Below are 25,584 nucleotides of genomic sequence, written 5' to 3'. Positions count from 1 at the left end.
AGCAATGTACTAACCAAAATCATGCCAGGATGATCTGAACCATGTAATTACAATGTCTCAGGTATTTGGTGTCGTCCTCCTCCACCTACCTCCATTGCTGGTGATGTAGGTTGTCTGCTGTTTCTGTCGAATTCATCCATTTCTGCAACTAATTGTTAGTTTTGTAATCGTAATGTGCTCTGGTATGCAGAGTCCTACAAAAAAAGGCTCTGATACCATGTAGAAGATGTGATTTCTGAGGGTAAATCATGTCTATGTTTGGAGAGAAATATGTGGTGTATCAAGCCTTGTATTCATTCAAAAAGAAATGGTGTTGTACAGTGCCTTATATACAGAGGAAGTGAATTAACAGAAATATAATTGTTGCTAACTAACTCAGAACTAACTAACTAGATGAAATCGTGTTTCTAACTAACAAAAGTGTCAAACTACAAAATACAACTACTAAAACAATCAACGACATCAACTTGCAGCCTGCTGCTCTCCTGCTCTGTTTTGTGAAGATTGCTGCTGCTGCTGCTGGTTGCTTGCTGGTGCAAAATAATCATAACAAAAACCATCAAAATATACATATGTTTAGTCGATTACCTGAGTTTCAATCATTCTAGCTTGTAAAATCCCTACTTCTGCAAATAGTTAGTAAAATCTCTAAATTCACAAAATAAAAAGAGAACAATATGTAAAAGTGGCAGATTGATCATTGCTGCTACTGCAACAAAGCTTCAGTTTTGAACAAGGAAGAAGAGGGAACTCGTTATCGCTGAACAAGGAATGCGCTTTGTGATAGTTTGTAATGCGAGTTTATTAGTTCTCTTCTTTGCACTGTTATCGCGTTTTATAAACATTGTATATCTTTCTTATTTTACGCTTGTTTTAGTGAAGCACGTTTTTTTTTTTGGCTGTTGTAAAACAATAGCTATTAAAGGCGCCTTAGCCTTCCTCTTCTTAACAGAAGAAAATAACAGAAATACAATTTGTTAGTTGAAGAGAAAGCTCTGCTTCTTGTGTGTAGAACTTATTCAAGAAACTCCTTTTCTTTACTATGTGCTTTCGCTGTGAGAATTTTCATGGTATCAGAGCCATCAATTGATGGTCTCTGATTTATTTGAAGAGTGATTCAGTGCACTAGGATTCTTGCAATCAAGAATCAAATAGAAAGAAAATATGTAAGAAGATCAAGAAGTTATGAAGATTCAACCAGGAGACAACCCTGGGTTGGGTCTTGTGTCAGCACAGCTCGATGGATCCAATTTCCTCTCCTGGAGCAGATTAGTGAAATTAGCTTTGTAGGCAAAAATGAAGCTGGGCTTCATTAATGGATACGTACAAAAATCAGAAAACAGTGCCAAGGAGCTTGGACAATGGGTGAGAGCAGACTCCATGGTAGCTTCATGCATTCTCAGTTCCATTTCAAGAGATATAGTTGAGAGCTTTATGTACACCAATACATCTAGAGAACTATGGACAGAACTGGAAAACAGATATGGGCAAAGTAACAGCCCTTTGGAATATCAAATAAAGACAAAACTGGCTTCTACTTCACAAGGAACAATGACAGTATCTGCTTATTATGCCAGATTGAAGAAACTCTGGGATGAACTAGCCTGCATCACACGTACACCCAAATGCACATGTGGAGCTGCAAAAGAAACCGCTGAAATTAGAGGTAATGATAATCTCATGCAATTCCTCATGGGACTAAATGAGACTTATGAACACATTAGAAGCCAGATATTGATAATGGAACCATTGCCTGATAGCAATAAAGCGTAGGCAATGGTTCTTAGAGTGGAAAAACAAAAACAAGTTATTTCAGGGCAAACGTACACAACCCTAAATATGGCCATGTAAGTTTTCAAGAAAACTGATCCTGCAAAGAACCTTCAAAGAAAGAAAAATCTTGTTGACAAGAAGTCTTAGATTTGTAAACACTGTGGAAAGAATGGCCACTTGAAGGAAGGTTATTTTGAGATTTTTGGGTATCCAGATTGGTACAAGTCCTTCTTGGAACAGAAGAAAGAAAACACCCAGAATGTAAATAGAGCTGCAACAGAAAGGACTGAAAATGAAAGGGCCAATAACACTGTGGATGGTAGAACAGTGAGTGAGCTAGTAAGAAGAGAGTTCCAGAAGCTGATTGAGAGACTAAAATGATAGACATTCACAACAAATGCAGAAAATTATGATTTCTCAGGTAAGCATCTTGAACACACTATTGATGAATCAATATACTCTGATGCTTGGATCATTGATAGTGGGGCCATAGCTCACATGTCCAATGATAAATTGATGTTCAATGAATCAAAAGCTTCTAACCAAAGAAATTATGTTCAATTGGCTGATGGAACAAGGCACTTGGTTAAATATATTGGTGACGCTAAAATAAGAGATAAGATAGTGCTTGAAAATGCTCTTTATGTTCCGAATATGAAGTATAATCTTTTTTCTATCAGTAGATTGTGCAATGACTCTTCATTTAGTTTGAAATTTTCTAAATCACATTGTATTGTGCAGGACCTCAAGACTGAGGACATCATTGCCATAGCTAGCATAATAGGAAAACTGTACATTCTAAGGGCTGAATCCTTTGACAGAAGATTTATAGAAGGAACATTGGGTAAATTCATTGATATTGGGCTTAAAGCATCTCATACAACCTGAGACATGGCATAGAAGACTAGGACATTTATCACAAGATGTACTAGCCAAAACAGGATTAGTGAATAACAATAAAAAATCCAATTCTTCTTGTGAAGTTTGTCCTCAAGCTAAGCAGCAAATGCTGCCATTTACTCTCAGCACTTCTCACTCTAATGTATGCTTTGATCTTATGCATATGGATTTATGGGGTCCATAAAATGAACCATCTATCTCTAACTGCAGTTATATGTTAACCATTGTAGATGACTACAGTAGGTGTACTTGGACCTACCTAATGCATCAAAAGTCTCAAACATTTTATCTGGTGAAGGACTTTCACAAAATGGTGTTAACTCAATTTGAAAAAAGCATTAAAAGAGTTAGAACAGATAATGGTTTAGAATTTATAAATGAGCAATGCCAAAAAAATTTTAAAAAAGAAGGCATCATACATCAAACAACTTGCACATACACACCTCAACAAAATGGTATTGTTGAGAGAAAACATAAGCACTTGTTACAGGTAGCTAGATCCTTAATGTTCCAATCAAATTTGCCTAAATTATTCTGGACTGAAACTATATTCCCATCTACTTATATCATTAACAGACTTCCCACACCAATCCTTAAGTGGAAGACCCCTTATGAAACACTCTTTAACAAGCCTGTTGATTACTCTCATATTAGAACCTTTGGTTGTCTTTGTTTTGGAACCAATACATTGCAACATAAATCCAAATTTGACTCAAGAGCTGCTAAGTGCATCTTCTTGGGATATGCTCTTAACCAGAAAGGTAATAAAGTTTATGATATTAGCAAGAAAATGATCTTTGTCTCAAGAGATGTTGTGTTTAAAGAGGACATATTTCCTTACATCAATGAACGCAATAACCCCCTTTTATCTCACACACCTATGGTCATTCCTGGATCTGACAACAATGATATAGAAAACACGGATGATGAGTCAGAACCTATTCCTGATACAGCAGATGTTGGACCTGATAACAATGAATAAACACATGAGCCAACTATTGAAAATGTAGGTTTAAGAAGATCTAATAGACAGACTTTTAAACCTGCAAAATTACAGGACTATGTAAGCTCCTGCACTGAGGAAGAAAGTGACATATTAACAGTTGAATTGCAAGGAGATATGAATACTTGTTTGATTAGTATTGATAATTTGCCCCTGGAACCTAAAACATATGCTGAAGTTGTTAAGAAAAGGGAGTGGGTGGATGCTATGAACACTGAAATAAAGGCTTTAGAAGACAATGGAATATCACTGAACTCCCTAAAGGAGAAAGGGCCATAAGCAGCAAGTGGATCTACAAATTAAGACTGAAATCTGATGGTAGTATAGAGAGGTATAAGGCAAGACTTGTTGCCAAGGGGTACAATCAAATTGAAAGGATAGATTACATAGACATTATATCTCCAATTGCAAAAGCAGTCACTATTAGAATCTTATTGGCAGTTGCTTGTAAACAGCATTGGTTCCTGCATCAGTTAGACATTAATAATGCCTTCTTGCATGGTTATATAGAGGAGGAAATTTATGTGCTTCCCCCTCAAGGATATCAGGTTCCTGAGGGACATGTATGCAGGCTTAAAAAGTCCCTTTATGGCCCTTAAACAATCATCCAGGCAATGGAACCTGGAATTCACTAAACAACTAGAAAAACTTGGTTTTGTCCAGTCTAAGGTTGATCACTGTTTATTTACTATTACTACAGAAAGTGGATTCTTTTGTCTACTTGTATATGTGGATGATGTTCTTCTTGCAGGGCCATGTGAAAGAACAATTACAGAGTTTAAAGCTAAATTACATAACCTATCCACAATTAAGAATTTGGGAAAAGCCAGATTCTTCCTTGGTCTTTAGATTTGCAGGTCTGAAACAGGGATGATCATTACACAAAGTAAGTATGTCAAAGATATCCTGACTGATACAGGTATCACACAATCCAAAGCCACCAACACACCACTCCCTGTTGGACTGAAATTGAGAGCAGGATCTGGAGAACAACTCCAGAAACTAGAACCCTACAGAAGATTGTTGGGTAGATTTCTATATCTGGGCTTTACAAGACCAGATATATGTCATGCTACTCAACAGTTAAGTCAATATATGCAGCAGCCTAGCAAGGATCATTGGGATGTAGCACTGCATTTAGTGAGATATTTGAAAGTGACAGCCAATGGAGGTTTACATTTCAACTCTACAGACTGTTTTAACTTGGAGGCCTTATGTGATGCAGATTGGGCCACTTGCAAAGAGACTAGAAGATCACTAACAGGGTACTACATATTCTTGGGAAAAAGTTTGGTGTCTTGGAAGATCAAGAAGCAAACGACAGTATTAAAATCCTCAGCAGAAGCTGAGTATAGGAGCATGGGATCAACTACTTGTGAATTGCTATGGATTCACAGCCTTCTTAAGGACTTGGAGATCAATGTGCCTACACCTATTCCCTTTTATTGTGATAATCAAGCTACTCTCTATATAACTGCAAATCCAGTCTTCCATGAGAGAACAAAACATATAGAAATCGATTGCCATTTGGTACGTGACAAATACAAGGAAGGATTCATTGACCCCAAGCACATTGCCTCTAAAGATCAACTAGTAAACATTTTCACTAAGATACTGCCAGGTCCAAAATTCATGTTCTTAGTTTCCAAGCTGAACCTCGTTAATATTCGTAGAAGTTCAGCTTGAGGAGGGAGTCTAAAAGTGGCAGATTGATCATTGCTGCTACTGCAACAAAGCTTCAGTTTTGAACAAGGAAGAAGAGGGAACTCGTTATCGCTAAACAAGGAACGCGCTTTGATAATTTGTAATGCGAGTTTATTAATTCTCTTCTTTGCACTGTTAACGCATTTTATAAACATTGTATATCTTTCTTATTTTACGCTTCTTTTAGTGAAGAACGTTTTTTTTTGTTGGTAGTTGTAAAACAATAGCTATTAAAGGCGCCTTAGCCTTCGTCTTCTTAACAGAAGAAAATAACAGAAATACAATTTGTTAGTTGAAGAGAAAGCTCTGCTTCTCTGTATGCAGAACTGATTCAAGAAACTCCTTTTCTATACTATGTGCTTCCGCTGTGAGAATTTTCACAATATAAATAGAACAATCAAGAAAATTCTAATGGGATGATGAAAAATTCTGTCAAATTGCAAGCAACCGAACAAAAAATTGAGAGATTGAGCTTGATTTGGAAGCACTATTAGCCAAAACACCAGAGGTTGTGAGAGTTGAGATCACATAGAAGAGAAAGATTACTAGAAAATGATTTAGCTGAAAATTTGATGGCTTTTTTCCTTGGAAAACAAATGGCGCCAATTAAGAAATAAAGAAGAAAACTATTGTTTGAAAACTATGGCTACTGGTTTGTGCTTTGAGAAACAAAAAATAGGCTAAAATTATCGGTTAAAATATTTAAATATACTTATAGTCTTGGTGAACAAAATAAAATATAACTTATGACTTTTACACTATGTTTGGTTTCATTTTTGGCTCATCTCCATTATGGGCCAAAACACACTCCAATATTTATCTATTGTTATTTTTAAATTTTTTATATATAAATATATACACACACATATATAAATATAATATAAAATAGACATACTTTGACATTGAATAGTAATATAAATATAATATATATGCCACGTCATCAGCCACGGGAGTTGCTAGGTGTTAACTACAAGAAAACAGGGTATCAGAGTTGGAAATTTCCGTCTCTGAAACTAGGATTTTCGTCTCTAAAATAAATTAGCGACGGAAAAATCCTTCGCCGCATTCCGTGACTGAAAGCCCCGTGGCTTTATTAGCGACGGAAATATTCCGTCTCTAATTCTGAGACCGAACATTTCCATCGTTGATTTTGTCGACAAACAAGAAGAAAGTTTAAGCGTAATCCGTCTCTGATTTTCGTAGGCAATCTGTCTCTGATTCCGTCGATAAAAAAGAACTTGCCGTCTCTAATCCATCTCTAAAGGTTAAGTATTTGTTTGATAATTCCGTCTTTAAAACACAAAAAATGTTCCGTCTCTAAAACCTTACAAATTTCCGTCTCTAATCCGTGTCTGATTCAGCCTCTAAACTTTCAAAATTTTCCGTCTCTAATCCGTCTTTAATTTTTGTTGGTTTTTTTTTTTGGCAGATTTTTTAATTCCTTTACCCAAATTATATCCTGGTCATTATACCATCAAATACATTCCATCAATACGAAAATCTTCATTTTTCAAACAAGAACAATAAATATTAACAAAAAAGATACTCATAATACAACAATACTAATATAATTGTTGTCATTGTATCATCCAAATACTACCAAATAATATCAATGTCTTCACTCCCAAGCCAACAAACATGAGTCAAAGTACAATCCAAATCAACATAAACTAAGTCATAAACAACCAACAGAAAAAATAAACTAATTATCTTTCCTGGAATATGGTTGCTCCTGCTATCCAGACCCACCAGCAAATTAATGGTTTGAGTACCCCACATCTTGAAGTAATTTTTGAACTAATTCTTGTAGGTCTGTCTCCCTCTTCCGAGCCTCTTCCTCCCTCTTTAGAGCTTCTTCAAGAGCAATTTCAAACAATTTTCTATTTTCTTCTTCTCGTCTTGAAAATTCTTCTTCCATCTTTGTAGCATTAGAGCGCATGTCCTCCACAGCTTGTGTTAATTCATTAATCTTCTCGTCAGATGCTTTAAGAGTAGAACTGACTGAACTTGAACTTGTAGATGAGGAGCTACATCCAAATCCATATAAGCATCGTTTAGAGTGAAGACTGTAAAGAAAGATTAGTAGAACCCGTTTTTGCAAGGTATTCTTCCTGTGCAAGTACATTAGATACAAAGGAACATTTATTTAATAAAAGTATAACAAAATTTTCAACATAAATACTAACCAATATTTAAATCCAATGACAAATTATACTTACACTAATTCTTTTGGATTTGTTGTTGATGAACTCCCCAATTCCTTTGTTCTTTCTACGGCATCTTTAAAATAGCTCAAGATCAGTCACTTCTCTACCAAGTTCTTTTTCCTATAGTTTACAATCAACATTAATTCACATGTCAATAAATTGTATAAAAGATATCTAAAAACTTTATACTTAAAACTTACTATTTTTTGCCTATGTGCCTCTACTTGAATAGAACCACCAGTCTGTTTTGTTATCGAACCATCTTTTTCAATCAAATGATTTTTTCGGGCAGTTCGACATTTTACTAAATAATCTTCTGAGGCCCAATACTTCTGAAATAGATCATTCCATAATTGATTATTCAACCAATAAGGACTTCTATCAATCATATCACTCATTTCTAGTTCTCTACCTAACTGTTTGTGAGTATCATTCAATGCCTTTTGCTTAGCCTTGTACATCATCTCTTTGAATCGATCACTTGCATTTTCATTCCACCCCTTCCTCATTTCCTCATCGGTTAGATTATTCCACCAATACCTCAACTATCACATTTCAAAACAGTAATCACATTAAGTAATTACAAAAATATGTCTATATAATTTAGCAATGAATAAATTGGATTAAATATAAATAGTATTTATTACCTTGAAGTTCTCCCATAACAAATCTTTAGATGCTTTTGGCACTGCGTGCCATCTTGGCCATACCTCAGTGAAAATGCCTTTAATATCATTTTGTGAGATTTCGTGTAACACCACTTTCAATAAATCTATTTTGATAGAATAAATTTAAAAAATAAATAAAATTAAGAAATAGAGCTAACATTGTTTATGAATATATTAAACTCAATTTTAGAAGCTTTTGAAATTACCGATTGTTCACCACTGTCACTTTTGTCCTTTTACTTGGATGATTTGGGATCTGAGCTCCACTATTGGGTCCCCGTCGATGTCCATATGATACAATACATTCACTTTGTCCTGTATTTTGTTCATTTTCAGATCTTGAAGGTATTATTTCACCAACCTACAAGAAAAAAAAAAACAAAAACAATAATAGAAATTGGCTAATGCATAATAAATAATATAAAAAAAAACAAAAGTGAATTTCAAAACTTCTTGTTCTGACTATATATAACTGCTTGTAATCATACTTCTCATGCTAAAATTGTAATTCTTGAACCCAATCACAAACCCATAAACTACTAATTAATAACATTTAACCTTACAGCATCAGATCAAACGAGAGAGTGAAGGCTCGCCATCACTTAACAAGCTACACAATATTCCATTTGAAATAAGTAAAACATTTTAATAGCTACACAACATTTTGAACAGTTTGATAGGTTTCCATGGAAACTAACACTTTTGTGCATGACAATATCATTTTATAATTCTTGGCATCCCGACGAAGTAGTTCATAATATACCAGGCATCATATAGAATTTTTCATACACTAGCTAAAACAAACATCTGTTTGCCTGTTACATTCTACGTAACATAAGGGTGTTCAATTTGAGTTATGTCGGATTCTTGGTTTGCCATAAAGCATTACAGGTAGTTTGTCCTAGACCTATAATTTTTTCGAGGTTTTGCTCTGCTAACAAGATCTGTGTGTGCATTCGCATGAAAGTTATGTCTTAATCTCCATATTCATTAATAGTTCCTCTTATCTCAAAAATATAACCTGTTACTCACAGTATTGGGTTCCCTAGGTCAAGATTATTGCCTGCATAATTTTTCAAAGAGCGGTGAATATTTTATTGTTTTTTGTTCTTTCATTAATTAGTGTTGTGCGTAATTATAATGAACTTGATAATGACAGTATTTTGAGAGCATAACTAAAATTTCACTAAAAACACTGACTTGCAAGTCTAAATCACATAATTTAAAGTCTCAAATTCAACCTCAAACAACTATGACCTAAGCTTAAAATTTTGAGAAAGAACACAGTTGCAACATATTTCAGCATGTGAATCAGTCAAATCGTACGTTTTACAATATATTTCAGCAAAAAAATTAATATTCCAATGGGAAGAACATAGGAGTGTTCAATCAGGCATTTCAATAAATACCTTCAAACCATTCAAATTTCTTCTACAAATCGTAAAAAAAATTACAAAGAAGAAAAATTACCTGTTAATGACGTCCGAAAAAAGCTGTGCAAAAGGAGTCGGAGCCTCCACGAGAGAGAGAGAGTTAGAGATTGCTTTCTTCTTTATTTTCTTCTTCCCGCCGTGAGACAGAGAGTTAGAGGAGAGGTGACGTGAGAGAGAGAGTTAGAGGAGAGGTGCCATGACTTAAAATTAGTCAATTCTCCATATATATATATATATATATCTATTGATATTATTTATTTTATATTAATTAAATAAATATTAAATATATTAGTTCTTTATATAATTTAAATATAAATATGTAACACATAATATATAATATAATACAGAATATATAATTAATAAAATTAAAATATATATATAAAAAAATTTAATTTTTCAATTTGATTTGATTCAGTGCGTCTGTAGTAAAAAAAATCATACTGAAATCAATTATATGTTCACAATCTGTAGTAAAGTTATATATTTATAAATATAAGTATTACATTGATGTAACTGTCATCTTACATTTTTGAACAACTTGAACAACACAGATTAATTGGACCATCAAAATTTAAATCAGACCGTTAGATATGATCATACTTATAGAAAAATACACTTGGTAAAATTTTAGACTTATTGGATCTACGGATGTCAAGATATCGTACTCGGAACATAAGAATAATCATTCAAGTCGATGTATCGTAGAATCAGGCCATGTGATTTTAAATCAAGCCGTCCGATATGATCTAATGGACACGGTCCACAATTTGGTGTAAATCGAGTAACCAAATTTTTAGATATCATAATTATTGATTAAATTTTTTGATCTCATTATATATATAGTAAAATAATAATTAAAATTATTCAACCATCACTATTATTATCCAAAATAAAATATATGATATTGGTTAATAATTATAATATATGGTCAATTTTGATTATAAAATTGATCAAATATTAAATATAAAATTAAATATATAAAAAATTTAAAAATAAAAATACATATAAAAAATAAAAAAATAAAAAAAACTCGCGAGCTTATGAACAGACACAAGGTCGAATTTTTCGAGCTCGACTCGAGCTCAAAATCTTCATTGGTGAGCAAAAACATTAAGAGGAATGTGTGCTTTTTATTAAAATAAAAAAATTAATGAAAAGTTTACTTTTAGTTTTATTGTAATTAATTAAAATCAAATAATACATTATAATTATACAAATATGTATATATTATCATGTCATATAAAATTTTACAACTTAATCATTATTTTCATAAATGAAAAACATTCTTATTTTTTTGTTTTAATATTTTCATAAATAAAAAAAATTCTAATTACAACATCAGAGACGAAAAATTTCCGTAGCTAAATTTTAAAAAAAATTAGCAATGGAAATACAGACGGAAATAACCAAAAAAATTAAGTGCCAGCCATCACGATTTTTTAAGCAATCATTTAATAGTATCAGAGACGAATAGAGAGACGGATTATAACATATTTTAACAAAATTATATATCCGTCTCTAAAATAAAAATTATTAATAATTTATCATAAAAAAAATTCGGTCTCTAAATCCGTCTTCATCAAAGACGGATTTCATTCTGTCTCTAAATTTTCGTCTCTGATATGCGCTCACGTGGATGTCGGAACCCTAAGCTCCAAATTTTTCGCTGTGTTTCTGGGCAATTTTAGTCATTTCTAACTAAAATTGCCACAAAATCAATACTTATAGGACTAAAATTGTCAATCCAGTAATTATGGACTAATTTGCATCCCCTATACTTACGGGACCAATTTTACAATTTTGCCTATATTAAAACCAATAGACTAACCAACTAATTACAATCATATGGTCCATATATAACTTGAGAACAACTATCTGAAGTCTGAGGCCTGTACTACTCTACCTATTTGTTTGTGAAACTCCTTCCACACTGTGCATGTCCAGTTCTACAACTACGATGAAATAATTGAATTATTTATTTATGCATTTTGTCCTACCCTTTGATCATATGTGATCTTGCTCGAAATCGGCGAGCTGGATGAGCGACCTCACCGCAGTTGACCAACTCCAGCAAGACCAAGTATTTGGAATCCTGAGAATGAGACAAGCAAAGTGAGCTCATCGGGTACGTCCCTCCGACGCTCAAGTTAGGCTGATCGAGGAAAAAGTGTGCGATCAAGGATGTGGATCGAATGGAATTAGCATTAATTACCTCGTAATTTGGCGTCTCGGGGTATTTATAGGGCTCAGCCGGGTATTGTTGAACAGGCCACGTGGTGTCATTTGGCTAGCTCACGCCCTAGATCGGATGGCTGGCGTCGTCTGGGTCTTCGAATGGTTTCTTCAGGTCCGGGTCGGGTCGCGCCTACCCGATTGATAGGAGGACGCGGATCTTGAGGAATAGGACAAAAGGGCCCCTCATTAAGGGTATTTTTGATATTTTGACATTACCCCTATCATTACTCCCCTACTTATTCAAAGTGCAGAGCCTTGCACTACGAAGAAGTAGAAAGGTCACGACTGTTCGATCAAACTGGAGGCGCGTTCACATGTCATCATCCGGACGCCTGTGTTAGATGCGCGTTTCCCCAGACATTTCCGCCTACATATAGGCCTTCATTCAAACAATGAGACTTATCCCACTCTCAAGCTTCAACAATCAGTATCCAGAATTCGATTTCGATTACGACCTGCAGCTTCCCGAGCCATCCTGCTCTTAAAGGTACGATGTCTTCGAGTTTTAGTTCTAATTCTAACTCAGACACAGGGTCTGGCTCGAGGTTGCCTGTGACCTCGCCAAGCTAGCTGAGGCTCCTGCACCTTCCTTTGTTGCGTCCCCTAAAAGGAACAAAAAGTTTGTCATCCCCAAGAAATCCCTAAAGTCCGCAGACGAGTAGGCTGGCCCTTCTACTCTAGAAAAGTTCCAGGATAGGTTGGCAAGAAATCCTTGGCAGGTAATAGTTAGCATTGTTAAGACGCCCGTACATAAGATTAGGTAGCGTTATTTTATCCCTCAAGATTATGAAATTTTGATACCAAAATCTTTCGATCGCATGCATCGACCTCCGTCAGGTTTTTGTGCATTTTCCATTAAGAACTTCGACGCTGGTTTGAGGTTGCCCCTGTCTTCTCCTCTAACTGCCATCTTGTATAGGTTAGGACTTTTACCTATGCAGCTGTCCCCCAACTCCATAAGCCATATCCTTTCATTCATTATAGTCATGAAGTTTTTGCGTTTAGCGCCCAGTTTTCATAACTTTTGGTCTTTGTATTCTTTTACCGTTTTCAAGCGATCGGGTGATAGGGGTGTAGATATTTAGAGCCTTTGAAGTCTAACGTCGGCCCCTGGCGCAAGAAGTACATCTTTATTCGACCTCCGCCTAGTGAGGTTTGGCCCTTCAGACTAGAATAGACTAAGTATAAACCCTCACCGAAAACAAGTGGAGGGGGGCTGGAAGGCAACCAATTAAACAGCCTTATGGCTTATAAGTATGACCCGAAGAAGCTTTTAACCGAGAAGGTTCTGCTGCTCGCACGTCTATCTCCAGCACCCCTCCACATCAAAGAGACCCTAGGTGATTTTTTATTCCGACGTTTAATCTAACAATGTGCTTCGTTTGAACCTTGGCTCAAATTTTTTCTGTTTGTGCAGACGAATTAGTGATGAAGTCCCGGTTAGCCTTGCGGTTGAAGGCCATCCAGAATCAAACTGGAAAGCCCCCAATCGCACCCACTGCTGACACTTCTGCGACCGCAACTGCATCGCCGTCGCCTCTTTGCACACAAGTCCCCTCTGGTCGTCCCGAGGCCAATCATAGCCCACGACTCAACGCACCCATTCAGATCGATAGTGAGGGGATTCCTCTTCATGGGTATAACTCTGAGGACCTAGATCTTCATCTTAACGACGAGCCAAGCGAAGGTCAAAATACCGACCATGAGGAGGATTTGGGCGATCAAGGCAGAGAAGAAGGGGGGAACTCAAAAAAGAGGAAAAGACACCACAAGCACAAAGGCAAAAACTCTGCCGAACCCAAGGGTAAGAGCCCTGTCGAGCCCTCTGACTCCTCCAAATCTTCTCTGCCAGAGGTGAACCGATGGGCCAAATCTCAGAGCACGATAGCTCGAGAAGCTGCTGAGAAGTCCGACCATCAGGAAGATCGTGAGCGCTATCTTCAACTGGAGCGATTCTCGACCTGCTGGGAGCAAACTCGAGAAGAACTCAAGGGAGCCAACCAACCAACCTCTGAGCTGAAGGGTGATCGAATCATCCCACACTGGAACATCTCTGCTAGTAGCTCAGTCCTTTTCTCTGGACCTGGGCAAGATTCCTGGGACCTGTTTGATGCCTGCATCCTTCCTCGTGATCAGGTTTCCTTTTTGGTGAACACTCCCACTAGGATCGAGGAACATGGGGCCCACGCCCTAATGCAGGTAACTTCTCTAGTACATCTGATTTTATCCTTCTTTTAGCTCTCTTTTAATCATCTGCCTTCGGTTCGTCATGCTAGATAGCCACTTTCTTCCGGAGCTTGTCTATGAAATGTGCGAGTTACTGCAGGAACCAAATAGCTGCCCATGTCAGGGTTGGGGAACTCTCGACCCAACTAGAGGAGAGAGATAGGATGGACCGAACCCATGTGGAGGAGATGTAGACTTTGATCGAAGAAGTACAGAAATTGAAGGGCCAGCTCTCAGCAGCTACGGAGGCCAAGGAGGTCGCATTCTCCGAAGGAAGGAAGGAGGGGTTCAATGCGGGCAGGGAGGCTGAGTTGATCGATGGTCGAAAGGAGTGTTTCCAGTCTGGCCACGCTTAGGGAATTGAAGAAGGCCAGGCTGGTCGCATCACACTCGAGGAACATCACCAGGCCCTCACAATGCCCGAGTTTCTATAGCTCGCGATTTCCTGATGTCCGGCACGTTCAAGACCACTGTTGAGATCAAGTCGGCCGACTTCTTCAACAAGGGCTACAAGACTTGTGAGGCCTGCTCAAAACTCTAGGCGGCTTTCCAGATTCTTTTGATCGGAGTCACATGGACATAACCTTAGATGGGAAGCTGCAGCTGTACCCTGAAGAGTCCACCCCTACGGATGACGAGTTCTCTGTTCTGCTTGACGAGATCGAACCCAATCCACAGCTAGGCGCTGCTAATTCCTGGGTCATTTTGGTAAGGTGGGGTCAACACTTAGTATCTTTAACTTTTGTACTAACCCCCAAACAGAATTTTTGATGTAACTATTTTTTGTCAATACAACACTTTTGGGCTCGATTCTTGGATTCGCATACTTAAATACTTGCTGCACTACTATTATCGTGAAAACCTTGTTCGGTTAGTATGCTGGGTGCATCTTTTTCAGATCGCCCCTTTATTGACCGCATTCCACAGAATGCCTCCTTTTCAGTTGGCATGTAGGGTGCATCTTTTTCAGATCGCACTTTGTTCAACGCCTCTTTTTCAGTTGGCATGTAGAGCACATCTTTTTCAGATCGCACTTCGTTGAATGCCTCTTTTTCAGTTGGCATGTAGAGTGCATCTTTTTTAGATCGCACTTTGTTGAATGCCTCCTTTTTAGTTGGCATGTAGAGTGCATCTTTTTCAGATCGCACTTTGTTGAATGCTTTTTTAGTTGGCATGTAGAGTGCATCTTTTTCAGATCGCACTTTGTTGAATGCCTCTTTTTCAGTTGGCATGTAGAGTGCATCTTTTTCAGATCGCACTCGTTGAACGCCTCTTTTTCAATTGGCGTTTGACATTTCGGTCAGGAGGCCCGATAAATAACGATAAGCATAAAAATATGTATACGAAAAATACACATGACTTGCGAACTGGTATTAAAACGATAAGAATATTTGGCCTTTTTCAGGCTCCTACAGGAGGATGAAAGTTTGTACAAAATAATAGGCCTTTCCCAGGCACAAAATAGAGACCATTGACTCAACTCACACAGGAAATTCGACCTTCCGAACCTTTATAGTTCGTTGGCCTTTCGCAGGCTCCCAAGATATGCGACCTCCTTCAGTTGATGGTCGTTCGCAGGCTCCTTAAATATGTGATCCTCTTCAGTTGATGGTCTTTCGCAGGCTCCCAAGATATGCGACCTCATTCAGTTGATGGCCTTTCGCAGGCTCCTTAAATATGCGATCCTCTTTAGTTGATGGTCTTCCGCAGGCTCCTTAAATATGCGATCTCCTAAGTTATGCATAAAACCTTTTCGAATTCCGGATGTTCCATGGCCGTGGTAAGCTCTGCCCATGCATATCCTGCAACCTGCACGTACCTTGCTTCCTGATCTCGATGATTTTGTATGGGCCCTCCCAACAAGGATCGAGCTTGCCCACATACTTCGAAGCCTCCACCTTCTTGAGTACCAAGTCGCCCACCTGAAGTTGCCTCGGCCAGATTTTGCGATTGTGATTTTTCATCATCAATCCCTTGTGATGTAAAATCCTTGCGTATGCAGTGTCTCTCTTTTCTTTTATCACTGTGAGGTCAAAGCCCCCCTCGTTGTTGTTCGACTCGGGGTCATACATCGCGATCCGCTGGGACTCCGCACCGATCTCTGCAGGGATTATTGCTTCCGTGCCATATACCAAACAGAATGGAGTCTCACCTGTTGTTGTTCAGGGTGTGGTTTGGTATGCCCACAAGACTCCCGACAACTCTTCGACCCAAGATCCCTTGTTCTCCAGTCGCGTCTTCAGATGCTGTAAGATCGTTCGATTTGTCACCTTGGTTTATCCATTAGCTTGTGGGTTCGCGACCGCTGTGAAGTGTTGTGCGATCTTGAGCTCCTTGCACCATTCCATGATCTTTTTCCCCTGAAACTGAGTCCCGTTGTCAGAAATTAATATTCTAGGTATGTCGAACCTGCATATGATGTTCTTCCAAATAAAAGCGATAACTTCCTTCTCTGAGATCCTAGCTACAGCTTCTGCTTTGACCCATTTGGAGAAGTAGCCCACTACTATGATAAGAAACTTCTTTTGAGATTGGGTCGGAGGGAAGGGTCCCACGATATCTATTCTCCACTGGTCGAATGGACATGCTATCTTGACAGGCTCAATGGGAGTCGCCAGTTGATGGATCAAGGATGCATACTTCTGGCAGCTTCCAACTTCCTTACCAGCCCCTTTGTGTCCTTTAACATAGTTGGCCAGAAGTATCCTTGGTGCATCACTTTCTGAGCTAGCGACCTTGCTCCCGAATGATTTCCACAACTGCCCTCATGGATCTCTCGATCACGTATTCAACTTTTTCTTCATCCAAGCACCTCAATAGGGGTCCATCAACTGTTTGCTTGTATAACTGGCCTGATATCAGGGTAAATCTTGAAGCTCGAAATCTGACTCTTTTGGCTTTAATGGGGTCTTCGGGTAAGGTGTCGTTCTCTAGGTACTTCACAATTTTGTCTTTCCAGAATTCGACCCCAGATATTGTCTGCACCTCAGCTTTGCCCGAAATAGTCGATTGCTCTCGAACTAATGCCGTAACCTTATGATCTCTTATTCCGGACATTGTTGCTCCAAACGTGGACAAGGCATCCGCTTTATCATTCTTTGCTCTGGGTACCTGCAAAATGGAGCATTTATAGAACCTGTCCATCCAGTTTTTGACAATGTCTCTGTAGGATGTCATCGTCTTCTCTCTAGTCTCATACGTCCCTTCGATTTGGAGTGCGACCAGCTGGGAGTTCGTGAAAACCTCCAAGTCCCTCGCCCCGGCATCGTAGGCAAGCTCTAGTCCCAAAATTAACGACTCATACTCTGCTTCATTATTAGTGATCGGGAACGACAGACGGGCTGCGACCTCGATCTCCACCTCCTTGGCTCCCTGGATCAATATTCCGGCTTCCCCAATTGTTTGCATTTGAGGATCCATCAACGTGCAGCATCCACTTGCCATTATGCTCCTCGTGATCGCTGGACAGCTCTGTCACAAAATCAGCCAACACCTGCGCCTTTTGCGTTGTTCTGGGTTGGTAGTCAATGTCGTACTGCCCCAATTCGACCGCCCATTTGATTAACCTTCCTGACGTTTCTGGTCGGGACATCACATGTTTCATAGGATGATTGGTCAATACAACGATTTAATACGATTGGAAATATGGTCGCAGCTTGCGAGCTGTGATGACTAGTGCGAGTGTCAGCTTCTCCATTTCTGAATACCTCAACTCTGCCCCTTGCAGTATCTTGCTCACATAGTAGATGGGGCTCTGACTCCCTCCTTCTCACACTAGCACCGAGTTGACTGCGCTCTCGGACACTGCCAAGTACAGAAATAACGTCTCCCCTTCTTTAGGATTTGCGAGCAGTGGAGGCTTTTTCGCATTCTTCGCTCCACTCGAAATTCTTAGTCTTTCTCAAGGTCTTAAAGAAATGTAAGCTCTTATCAGCAGATCTGGAAATAAATCGATTCAGGGACGCGATCTTACTTGTCAGCTTCTGCACTTCCTTGATTGTGGTCGGCGATCTCAGGCTCATAATGGCTTGAATCTTCTCGGGGTTCGCCTCAATTCCCCGCTCGCTGACCATATACCTCAAGAATTTTCTGCCTCCCACTCCAAATGTTCATTTATCCGGGTTCAGCTTCATTCCATACTGAATACCTGTTCGAGGTGGTCCTGCGACCTCTTGCTCTTGACCACCATGTCATCAACGTACACCTCCATGGTTCTCCCGATAAGCTCGCTGAACATCTTGTTCACCAACTGCTGGTATGTTGCGCCTGCATTTTTTAGACCGAACGACATAACATTATAACAATAAATTCCCTTATCGGTAACGAAAAATGTCTTCTCCCGATCTTCCTTGGCCATGTAAATCTGGTGGTAACCTTGGTAAGCGTCCATCATCGAAAACATCTCGAACCCCGTCGTTGAATCCACCATGATGTCGATTTGAGGCAAGGGATAGGGGTCTTTTGGGCAAGCTTTATTCTGATCGATGAAGTCCACACACATCCTCCCACTTTCCTGAAGACTTGGGAACAAGCACCACATTAGAGAGCCAATCAGTATACTGTATTTCAGACACATACCCGGCTTCGAGTAGCTTGGCGACCTCCTTCTCTATACTCTTGTTCTTTTCTCCCCGGAAGGATCACTTCCTCTGCTGCACTGGTCGTGCTGCGGGGTCGACATGTAGCCTGTGCACGATCACTTCCGGGTTGACACCTGTAAAGTCTGACGGGCTCCATGCGAACATATCTACATTCTTCCTCAGGAATTCAATCATGGTTGTTTCTTTTTCCCCCATGTTCGCTCCGATCCTTGGGGTTTTTTCCTGCTCTTCTCTCACGAGTTGCACGGACTTGTATTCGCCACTGGGCTTCATGTGTTCAGCTTTGTAGGGCCTTGGTTCAGTGTCTCCTTCGACCTTCCTCTTTTTTAGGCCAAATTCCCTTTTTACCGACAAGTTATAACATTTCCGAGCCTCCTTCTGGTCGCAAGTGACCTCCCCTACTCCATTCTCTGTTGGGAACTTCAGCTTCATATGATACGTAGAGATGGCTGCTAGGAACGAATTTAGGCTGGGTCTGCCTAGGATGACATTATAGGCGAATGGGGTATCCATCACCAAAATTTTTACCATCAAGGTTTTTCTCTTCGGTTCACCACCCATGGAAACTGGAAGCTCGATCATTCCTAGTGAGGCTACTTCACTCCCTCCAAAACCGACTAGTGGGGTTATCATCGGTTTCAAATGGGCGTTCTCTAGGCCCATCTTATCGACCACGCTTTCGAAGATAATATCTGCAGAACTCCCACTATCTACCAACACCTTGTGAACAGTGAAGTTCGCTATGTCAAGCCTGATGACCATCGGATCGTTCATATCCCCACCGTCCACCAGCCTATCCGAACTATCAAGGGAGATGGCCTCCTCTTCTTCTACCTTCAGTACGAACTCCCTTTCTCGGCTTGATCCCAGGCCTCTTGCACATCTCTTCCTGGTTCTCTGTGAATCTCATGCGCTCGGACCCCCTGCAATCATATATATAACCCCTTTGGTTGGTTCATTGCTTCGGTTCGCCTGAACTTTGTCAGTTTTGGGTGAACTGGGGTTGCGATCTCTGCTTCTCAATCGACTCCTTGCTCTGTCTTTATGGGCCTTACATCCGCTGGCGATTTGATCGCGGAAATATCCCTGTCGTGTTAACCTTTCTATCTCATCTTTCAGCTGGAAGCATTCCTCCGTGTCGTAGCCCCTTTCGCGATGGAACCTGCAGTACTTGTTAGGGAATTTTTTGGAGGGGGTATACCTGGTATGCCTCGGCTACTTCTGCACATCTACATTTTCTACCATCATCAGGGCTCTCTCGTGTGTCATGGTTAGCGGAGTGTAATTGTGATATTTAGGCTGGTATTTTGGCTGTCTCAGCCCATTACTTTTAGTCTTGTTCCCACTGCTCCCTTTAGCGTCATACGGCCTCTTGTATGTCTGTTCGCGTTCCCTTCGCTCAGCATCTTTCAACGCGTTCATGTCTTCTTCATCGATGTACTTCTGGGCTAAAGCCATCAGATGCTCCACGTCAACTAGGGGGTCGCGTGCGAGCGCTGATGTGAACGGGCCTTTCTTCAGTCCATGGATCAAAATGCTGACCATCATATCAATTCGATGATCCTGTACTTCCCATGAAGCTCTTCAAGGTTTCTCCTTCTCCTTGACGTATATTGAAGAGATGAGTAGCCGACCTCTTCTGTTTCTTCTTACTAGCGAAGAGGAAGGAGAACTTCTGGATAAATTGCTCGTACAAGCTGACACTCCCCTGGTGTTAAGGGCCGCGCGCGTACTCGGCACCCTTGATGCGCACTTCAGCCACTCAACTGTTCTACATGGCCGACCAATCAACCTTCTCCGAGGCGTGCAAATGATGCTGCTACAAAGGTGTCGGGGCAGGATCGGGAGAGCCCAACACGCAGCTTCATCCAGCGAGAGAGCTGAGAACCCAGAGGACGGACACTCCCAGTTGGCGGAATTGGAGGGGAAGGTCTCTTCACTAGAACCTGAGATCACGATGTTGAATTCGGAGTTGGATGTATGTTGGTAGGTGATTCAGGAGATGGCTGGCGTCTTTGGAGGCGACGGCACTGCCGATATGCGGCGTGACATGGAGCAGATGTCCATTCAGATTGGTTTGCTCCAGCGTGCAGTGGGTAGCACGCCTATTGTTGCTCACGACCCAGGTCCTAGGGTTCGAATTCGTGGACCGAAGGCGTATAGCGGTGATCGTGATGCGAAGGAGGTCGAGAACATCCTCTTTGACATGGAACAGTACTTCCTTGCGGCAGACGTGCGGGACGAGGCAAGGAAGGTGGCGACTGGAACCATGTATCTAACTGGTGACATAAAGCTTTGGTGGCGTACTAAGTATGCGGAGATCTAGGCCCATTAAGTGCAGCTTGATACGTGGGCTCTTCTACGGAAGGCGATCAGAGAGCAGTTCTTCCCCGAGAATGTGGAGTACAATGCTAGGAGGGCATTGCGAAAGCTTGAGCATACAGGTTCCATGCGGGAGTATGTGAAAGCTTTCTCAGCACTGATGTTGAGCATCCGAGACATGTCGGAGGCGGACAAGCTGTTCACTTTCATGGAAGGCTTGAAACAGTAGGCGAGAAATGAGTTGCAGCGGCAACGGGTGACTAATTTGAGTTTGATTATTATAGCGGCCGAGCGCCTGGCAGATTTCAACCAAGAGACTCCGAAGGATAGGCAGGCGACGCGTAGTCCTGCACAGAGTAAGCCGAGTGGGATGAGATCGTTCAGGAATAACTTCAACAGAGGTGGGGGAGACCAGAAGCCCCACGCTCAGAATGGCTCACAGGGCGGTTCAGGCAGAAACAAGCCCTAGGAGAACAGGCAGGGAGCACCACAAAGGAGGAGCAGGTGTTTCTTCTGCGATGGTCTGCATGGGTATCGGGATTGCCCAAAGAGACAGGTATTGAACGCAGTGGCGGCGATCTTTGCCGACAAAGCGTCATCCTCGAAGTGTGTGGAGCCACAAGCAGCGGCAGGTGGCGAGAATGATTCGGAGGAGGATGAGGACAATTTGGGAGCTGTATCCCAATGGTGCAACACATTCTCTACAGTGGCGGCGAAAAGAGTTGTGCCACCCCTTGCGAGAAAGACTGTACCGGCTCTTACTGCGGAACAGCGAAAAAGAAAGAAGAAGAAGTTCACCCCCGAAATCCTAGGAAGAAAGGGTTGATGTTCTTGGATGTGAAGATTCATAGTAAGCCGATCCGTGCCATAATTGACATTGGAGCCTCTCACAACTACCTTGCGAGCGCCGAAGTGGCGAGACTCGAGCTCGTGCTGGAGAAGGGAGTTGGGCGTGTGAAGGCGATCCACTAGGCTGCACAACCCATTGTCGGTGTAGCCAAGTCTGTGCTGATTAAGGTTGGTGCTTATGAGGGCAAGACCAATCTTTCTGTTGTGGTGATGGACGACTTCAAGCTTATCCTCGGGCTTGAATTTCTATGGGATACACGCACAGCGGTCTTACCTCATGTCGATTCGCTGATGATGATGGAAGCGAAACCGTGTTTCATCCCTACCTTGGCCGGACGCACAGGAGAGAAGAATTTGTCGGCCACAGTTTGAGAAGGGTCGCAAGCGGAATGAGCCATCCTACTTGTGCACTCTTTGTTTTGATGAAATGGAACAGGTGTTAGAGCCCATCCCGGGCGGTATTAAGAGACTGTTAAGGGAGTTTGAGGACGTAATGCCAGACAAGCTGCCTCGGAAGCTACCGCCGAAGAGGGCAGTGAATCATGAGATCGAGTTGGTGCCTGGCACAAGACCGCCCGCCAGAGCACCGTACAGGATGTCGCAATCTGAGCTTGTGGAGCTTAGGAAGCAGTTGAAGGATATGCTGGAGAGAGGAATCATCAAACCTGCTAAGTCGCCGTATGGAGCGCCGGTCCTATTTCAGAAGAAGGCCGACGGCTCCCTACGCTTGTGTTGTGACTATCGGGTGCTGAATAAGATCACTATGAAGTACAAGTACCCGATACAGTTGGTGGCAGACTACTTCGACCATTTGAGTGGAACGATCTACTTTACGAAGATAAACTTGAGATCGGGCTATTGGGAGGTCCGAATCACGAGGTATGGAGCTTTCGAGTTTCTTGTCATGCCTTTCGGCCTGACTAACGCTCCCGCAACCTTCAGCACCTTGATGAACTAGGTACTTCACGGTTTTCTCGACGAGTTTGTGGTGGTGTACTTGGATGACATTGTTGTGTATAGCAGAATCTTGGTCGAGCATGAGGACCATTTGCGGCAGGTTCTGACGAGACTCCACGAGCACAAGCTACATGTGAAGGTGTGCTCATTTACTCGGGAGAGTATCAGTTTCTTGGGACAGATCGTGGAGAGAGGACGCATTCGGATGCATCCCAAGAAAGTACAGGCTATCGAGGAGTGGAGACCGCCGAGTGATGTTCATGACTTGCACTCATTTCTTGGCTTGGCGAATTATTATCGGCGATTTGTGAAGGACTACTCCGCGATAGTACGGCCTTTGACGGACTTATTGAAGAAGACAGAGACTTGGAATTGGACGCCCCAATGCCAAGTAGCCTTCGATGATTTGAAGAGAGCGATGGTGACAGGTCCTGTGTTGGCCTTACCAGATATGTCAAAGCCATTTGTGGTGGAGACAGATGCTTCAGACTTTGATTTAGGAGGAGTTCTAATACAAAACGGCCATCCAGTTGCCTTTGAGAGCAGAAAGTTGAAGAATGTTGAACGACGTTATTCAGTGCACGAGAAGGAGTTGTTGGCCATAGTTCATTGCGTTCGACTATGGTGGCACTATTTGTTAGGCTCTCCCTTCGTGGTCAGGATGGACAACACTACAGTGAGTCATTTCATGTCGCAGCTGAAGCTGACCAATAGGCAGGCACGTTGGCAGGAGTTACTATCAGAGTTTCATTTTGTGTTGGAGTATCGGGCCGGCTCCAACAACCACGCAGTAGATGCCTTGAGCCGTAGGGCGGATTTTGCGAATTTGGAGTTGATAGCAGCGCTCTCCTCTAGCGCGGCTGCTATCTCTGTGAAGGATCAGGTGTGGAAGTTACTACCGAGAGATCCCACAGCGCAAAGCCTAATTCGGCTTGTCGAGTAGGGCAAGGCTCGGCAGTTTTGGATCAAGGATGGATTGTTGATAACCAAGAAAAACCGCGTATATGTTCCGAGAGGCAGGGACCTACAAAAATCACTCCTCAGAATGCCACGACACTCTTTGGGCGGGACACCAGGGATAGGAGCGCACGTATGCCTTGGTGCGGAGGGCCTACTATTGGCCACAGATGTGGGACGATGTCGAGACGTATGTCCGCACTTACTTGATATGTCAGCAGGACAAGGCAGACCATCAGAAGAAGGCCGGTTTGCTACAACCTCTTCCTATCCCAAAGCGTCCATGGGAGAGCGTCTCCATGGATTATATCTCTGGATTGTCTAAGTTTGGGGACTTAGGCTCTATTATCATCGTGGTAGATCGTTTGTCAAAATATGCTACTTTCATTGCAGCACCCAAACATGTTACGGCGGAAGGGATGACTCATCTCTTCTTCAAGCACATTGTCAAATATTGGGGAATGCCAAAGGATATTGTCAGTGATCGAGACTCCCGTTTTACTGGCGTCTTCTGGACCGAGCTGTTCAAACTCCTCGGGTCCACACTTTCCATGAGCTCGAGCTATCATCCACAGTCCGATGGTCAGATAGAACGCTTTAATTCTATGTTGGAGGACTACCTTCGACACTTTGTGCGAGGTATGCATAAGGATTGGGTGAAGCTCCTGGATGTCGCTCAGTTGTGTTTCAATGCTCAAAAGAGCTCTTCCACCAACAAGAGCGCTTTTGAAATTGTTACTGGGCAACAGCCGCTCCTTCCTCATACTCTTGACACCCCATAAAGTGTGAGATCCCCTCTTGCTCGAAGTTTCTCCCACGAGTGGAAGCACAATGTTGATATTGCTAGAAGTTGCCTGGAGACAGCTCAGAAGCGAATGAAGAAGTATGCAGATCAGAATCACCGCTTCATCGAGTTCAATGCGGGAGAACTGGTGCTGGTGAAGGTTCCGGATCCGAGATTCTCAAAGTCATCAAGGGGGAGAGATCCTTGGTTGATGCAGAAGTATGTTGGCCCTTGGCCCGTCATTAGGCGTATTGGGATGGTGGCGTACATGGTGGAGTTGCCGCCGTGGTGGAAGATCCACAACGACTTCCATGTGAGCCAATTCAAGAAGTATTCAGCAGATAAGGAGGACGATACCCGCAATCAACCCAGCCGCCCACAGCTTGAATTGACGAAGACGAAGGAGAAGGTGGCTGAAGCAATCCTAAATCACCGAGTGACGAGTACCGCGAAGAGAGACCACACAGAGTACTTGGTGAAATGGATGGGATGCAGTAGCGAGGAGAACACTTGGAGCGTACCATGCTTCCTAAAGGCATTTCTACCTCTTGTTGAAGTGTACCATGCTTCCATAGTGCCGGGGACATCGCTATCTCAGGTGGGGGAGGATGTCAAGGGCCGTCCGCGTACTCGGCACCCTTGACGCGCAGTTCGGCCTCTCAACAGTTCTACATGGCCGACCAATCAACCTTCACCGACAGACGATGGATATCTTCAGTCTTAGAGTCCTAGGAGTTGGTCTTTTACTGCTTTGTTATTTGCTTTCTGTTTTTTAGATTGCTCAGGGGGACGTTACGCCTCCTGAGGTGCAATTTTCAGATTTTCTATTATCTAGTGTAGACAATAGATTTTGTTTTTTTAAACCTATTACAGGGGGGAATGAGTTCAAGAAGCTTGGTTTAGTGACGTGTTAGAGTCCCCCTTAAGGCGATCTCCTTGCTCTAGCATCGTTGTTTACTGTATAT

General features: G+C 41.6%; 3 protein-coding genes and 1 long non-coding RNA gene across 9 annotated transcripts; 1 reads left to right on the top strand and 3 right to left on the bottom strand.

Annotated features, from left to right (window-relative positions):
• Window positions 1-6,941: 6,941 nt before the first annotated feature.
• Window positions 6,942-9,880, bottom strand: LOC105160138 (uncharacterized). Of its 6 annotated transcripts, none has more exons than XR_016065266.1 (5): window positions 9,726-9,880; window positions 8,462-8,616; window positions 7,788-8,359; window positions 7,600-7,707; window positions 6,942-7,491 (listed from the first exon to the last, which is right to left on the bottom strand). It is a non-coding gene; the product is annotated as an uncharacterized LOC105160138 (long non-coding RNA). The 6 variants fall into 6 exon arrangements; XR_016065268.1 differs by having other exon boundaries at window positions 7,600-7,919; window positions 8,000-8,359; XR_016065265.1 differs by having other exon boundaries at window positions 7,600-8,132; window positions 8,235-8,359.
• A 6,996-nt stretch (window positions 9,881-16,876) lies between these two features.
• LOC148788412 (uncharacterized) lies at window positions 16,877-17,593 on the bottom strand. The gene has a single exon (XM_088880063.1). The coding sequence runs from the start codon at window positions 17,591-17,593 to the stop codon at window positions 16,877-16,879; it is 717 nt and encodes a 238-aa protein (XP_088736189.1).
• Window positions 17,594-18,789: 1,196 nt separating this feature from the next.
• LOC148788411 (uncharacterized) lies at window positions 18,790-19,512 on the bottom strand. The gene has a single exon (XM_088880061.1). It carries the CDS (start codon window positions 19,510-19,512, stop codon window positions 18,790-18,792), a length of 723 nt encoding a protein of 240 aa, XP_088736187.1.
• A 5,198-nt stretch (window positions 19,513-24,710) lies between these two features.
• LOC148788410 (uncharacterized) lies at window positions 24,711-25,262 on the top strand. Its single transcript, XM_088880060.1, has one exon. It carries the CDS (start codon window positions 24,711-24,713, stop codon window positions 25,260-25,262), a length of 552 nt encoding a protein of 183 aa, XP_088736186.1.
• The last annotated feature ends 322 nt before the right edge of the window (window positions 25,263-25,584 follow it).

The sequence above is a fragment of the Sesamum indicum genome, linkage group LG4, assembly GCF_026168435.1.
Source record: "Sesamum indicum cultivar Baizhima isolate 11 linkage group LG4, ASM2616843v1, whole genome shotgun sequence".
Lineage (NCBI taxonomy): Eukaryota > Viridiplantae > Streptophyta > Magnoliopsida > Lamiales > Pedaliaceae > Sesamum > Sesamum indicum.
Note: the sequence above shows the minus strand (reverse complement) of the source record. Positions and strands in the feature narration are given on the sequence as shown.

Excerpts from the sequence above, each read along its gene's own strand:
- LOC148788412 (XM_088880063.1), bottom strand. The coding sequence starts at position 17,593 with ATGGCAAGTGGATGCTGCACGTTGATGGATCCTCAAATGCAAACAATT.
- LOC148788411 (XM_088880061.1), bottom strand. The coding sequence starts at position 19,512 with ATGGTCATCAGGCTTGACATAGCGAACTTCACTGTTCACAAGGTGTTG.
- LOC148788410 (XM_088880060.1), top strand. The coding sequence starts at position 24,711 with ATGAAGAAGTATGCAGATCAGAATCACCGCTTCATCGAGTTCAATGCG.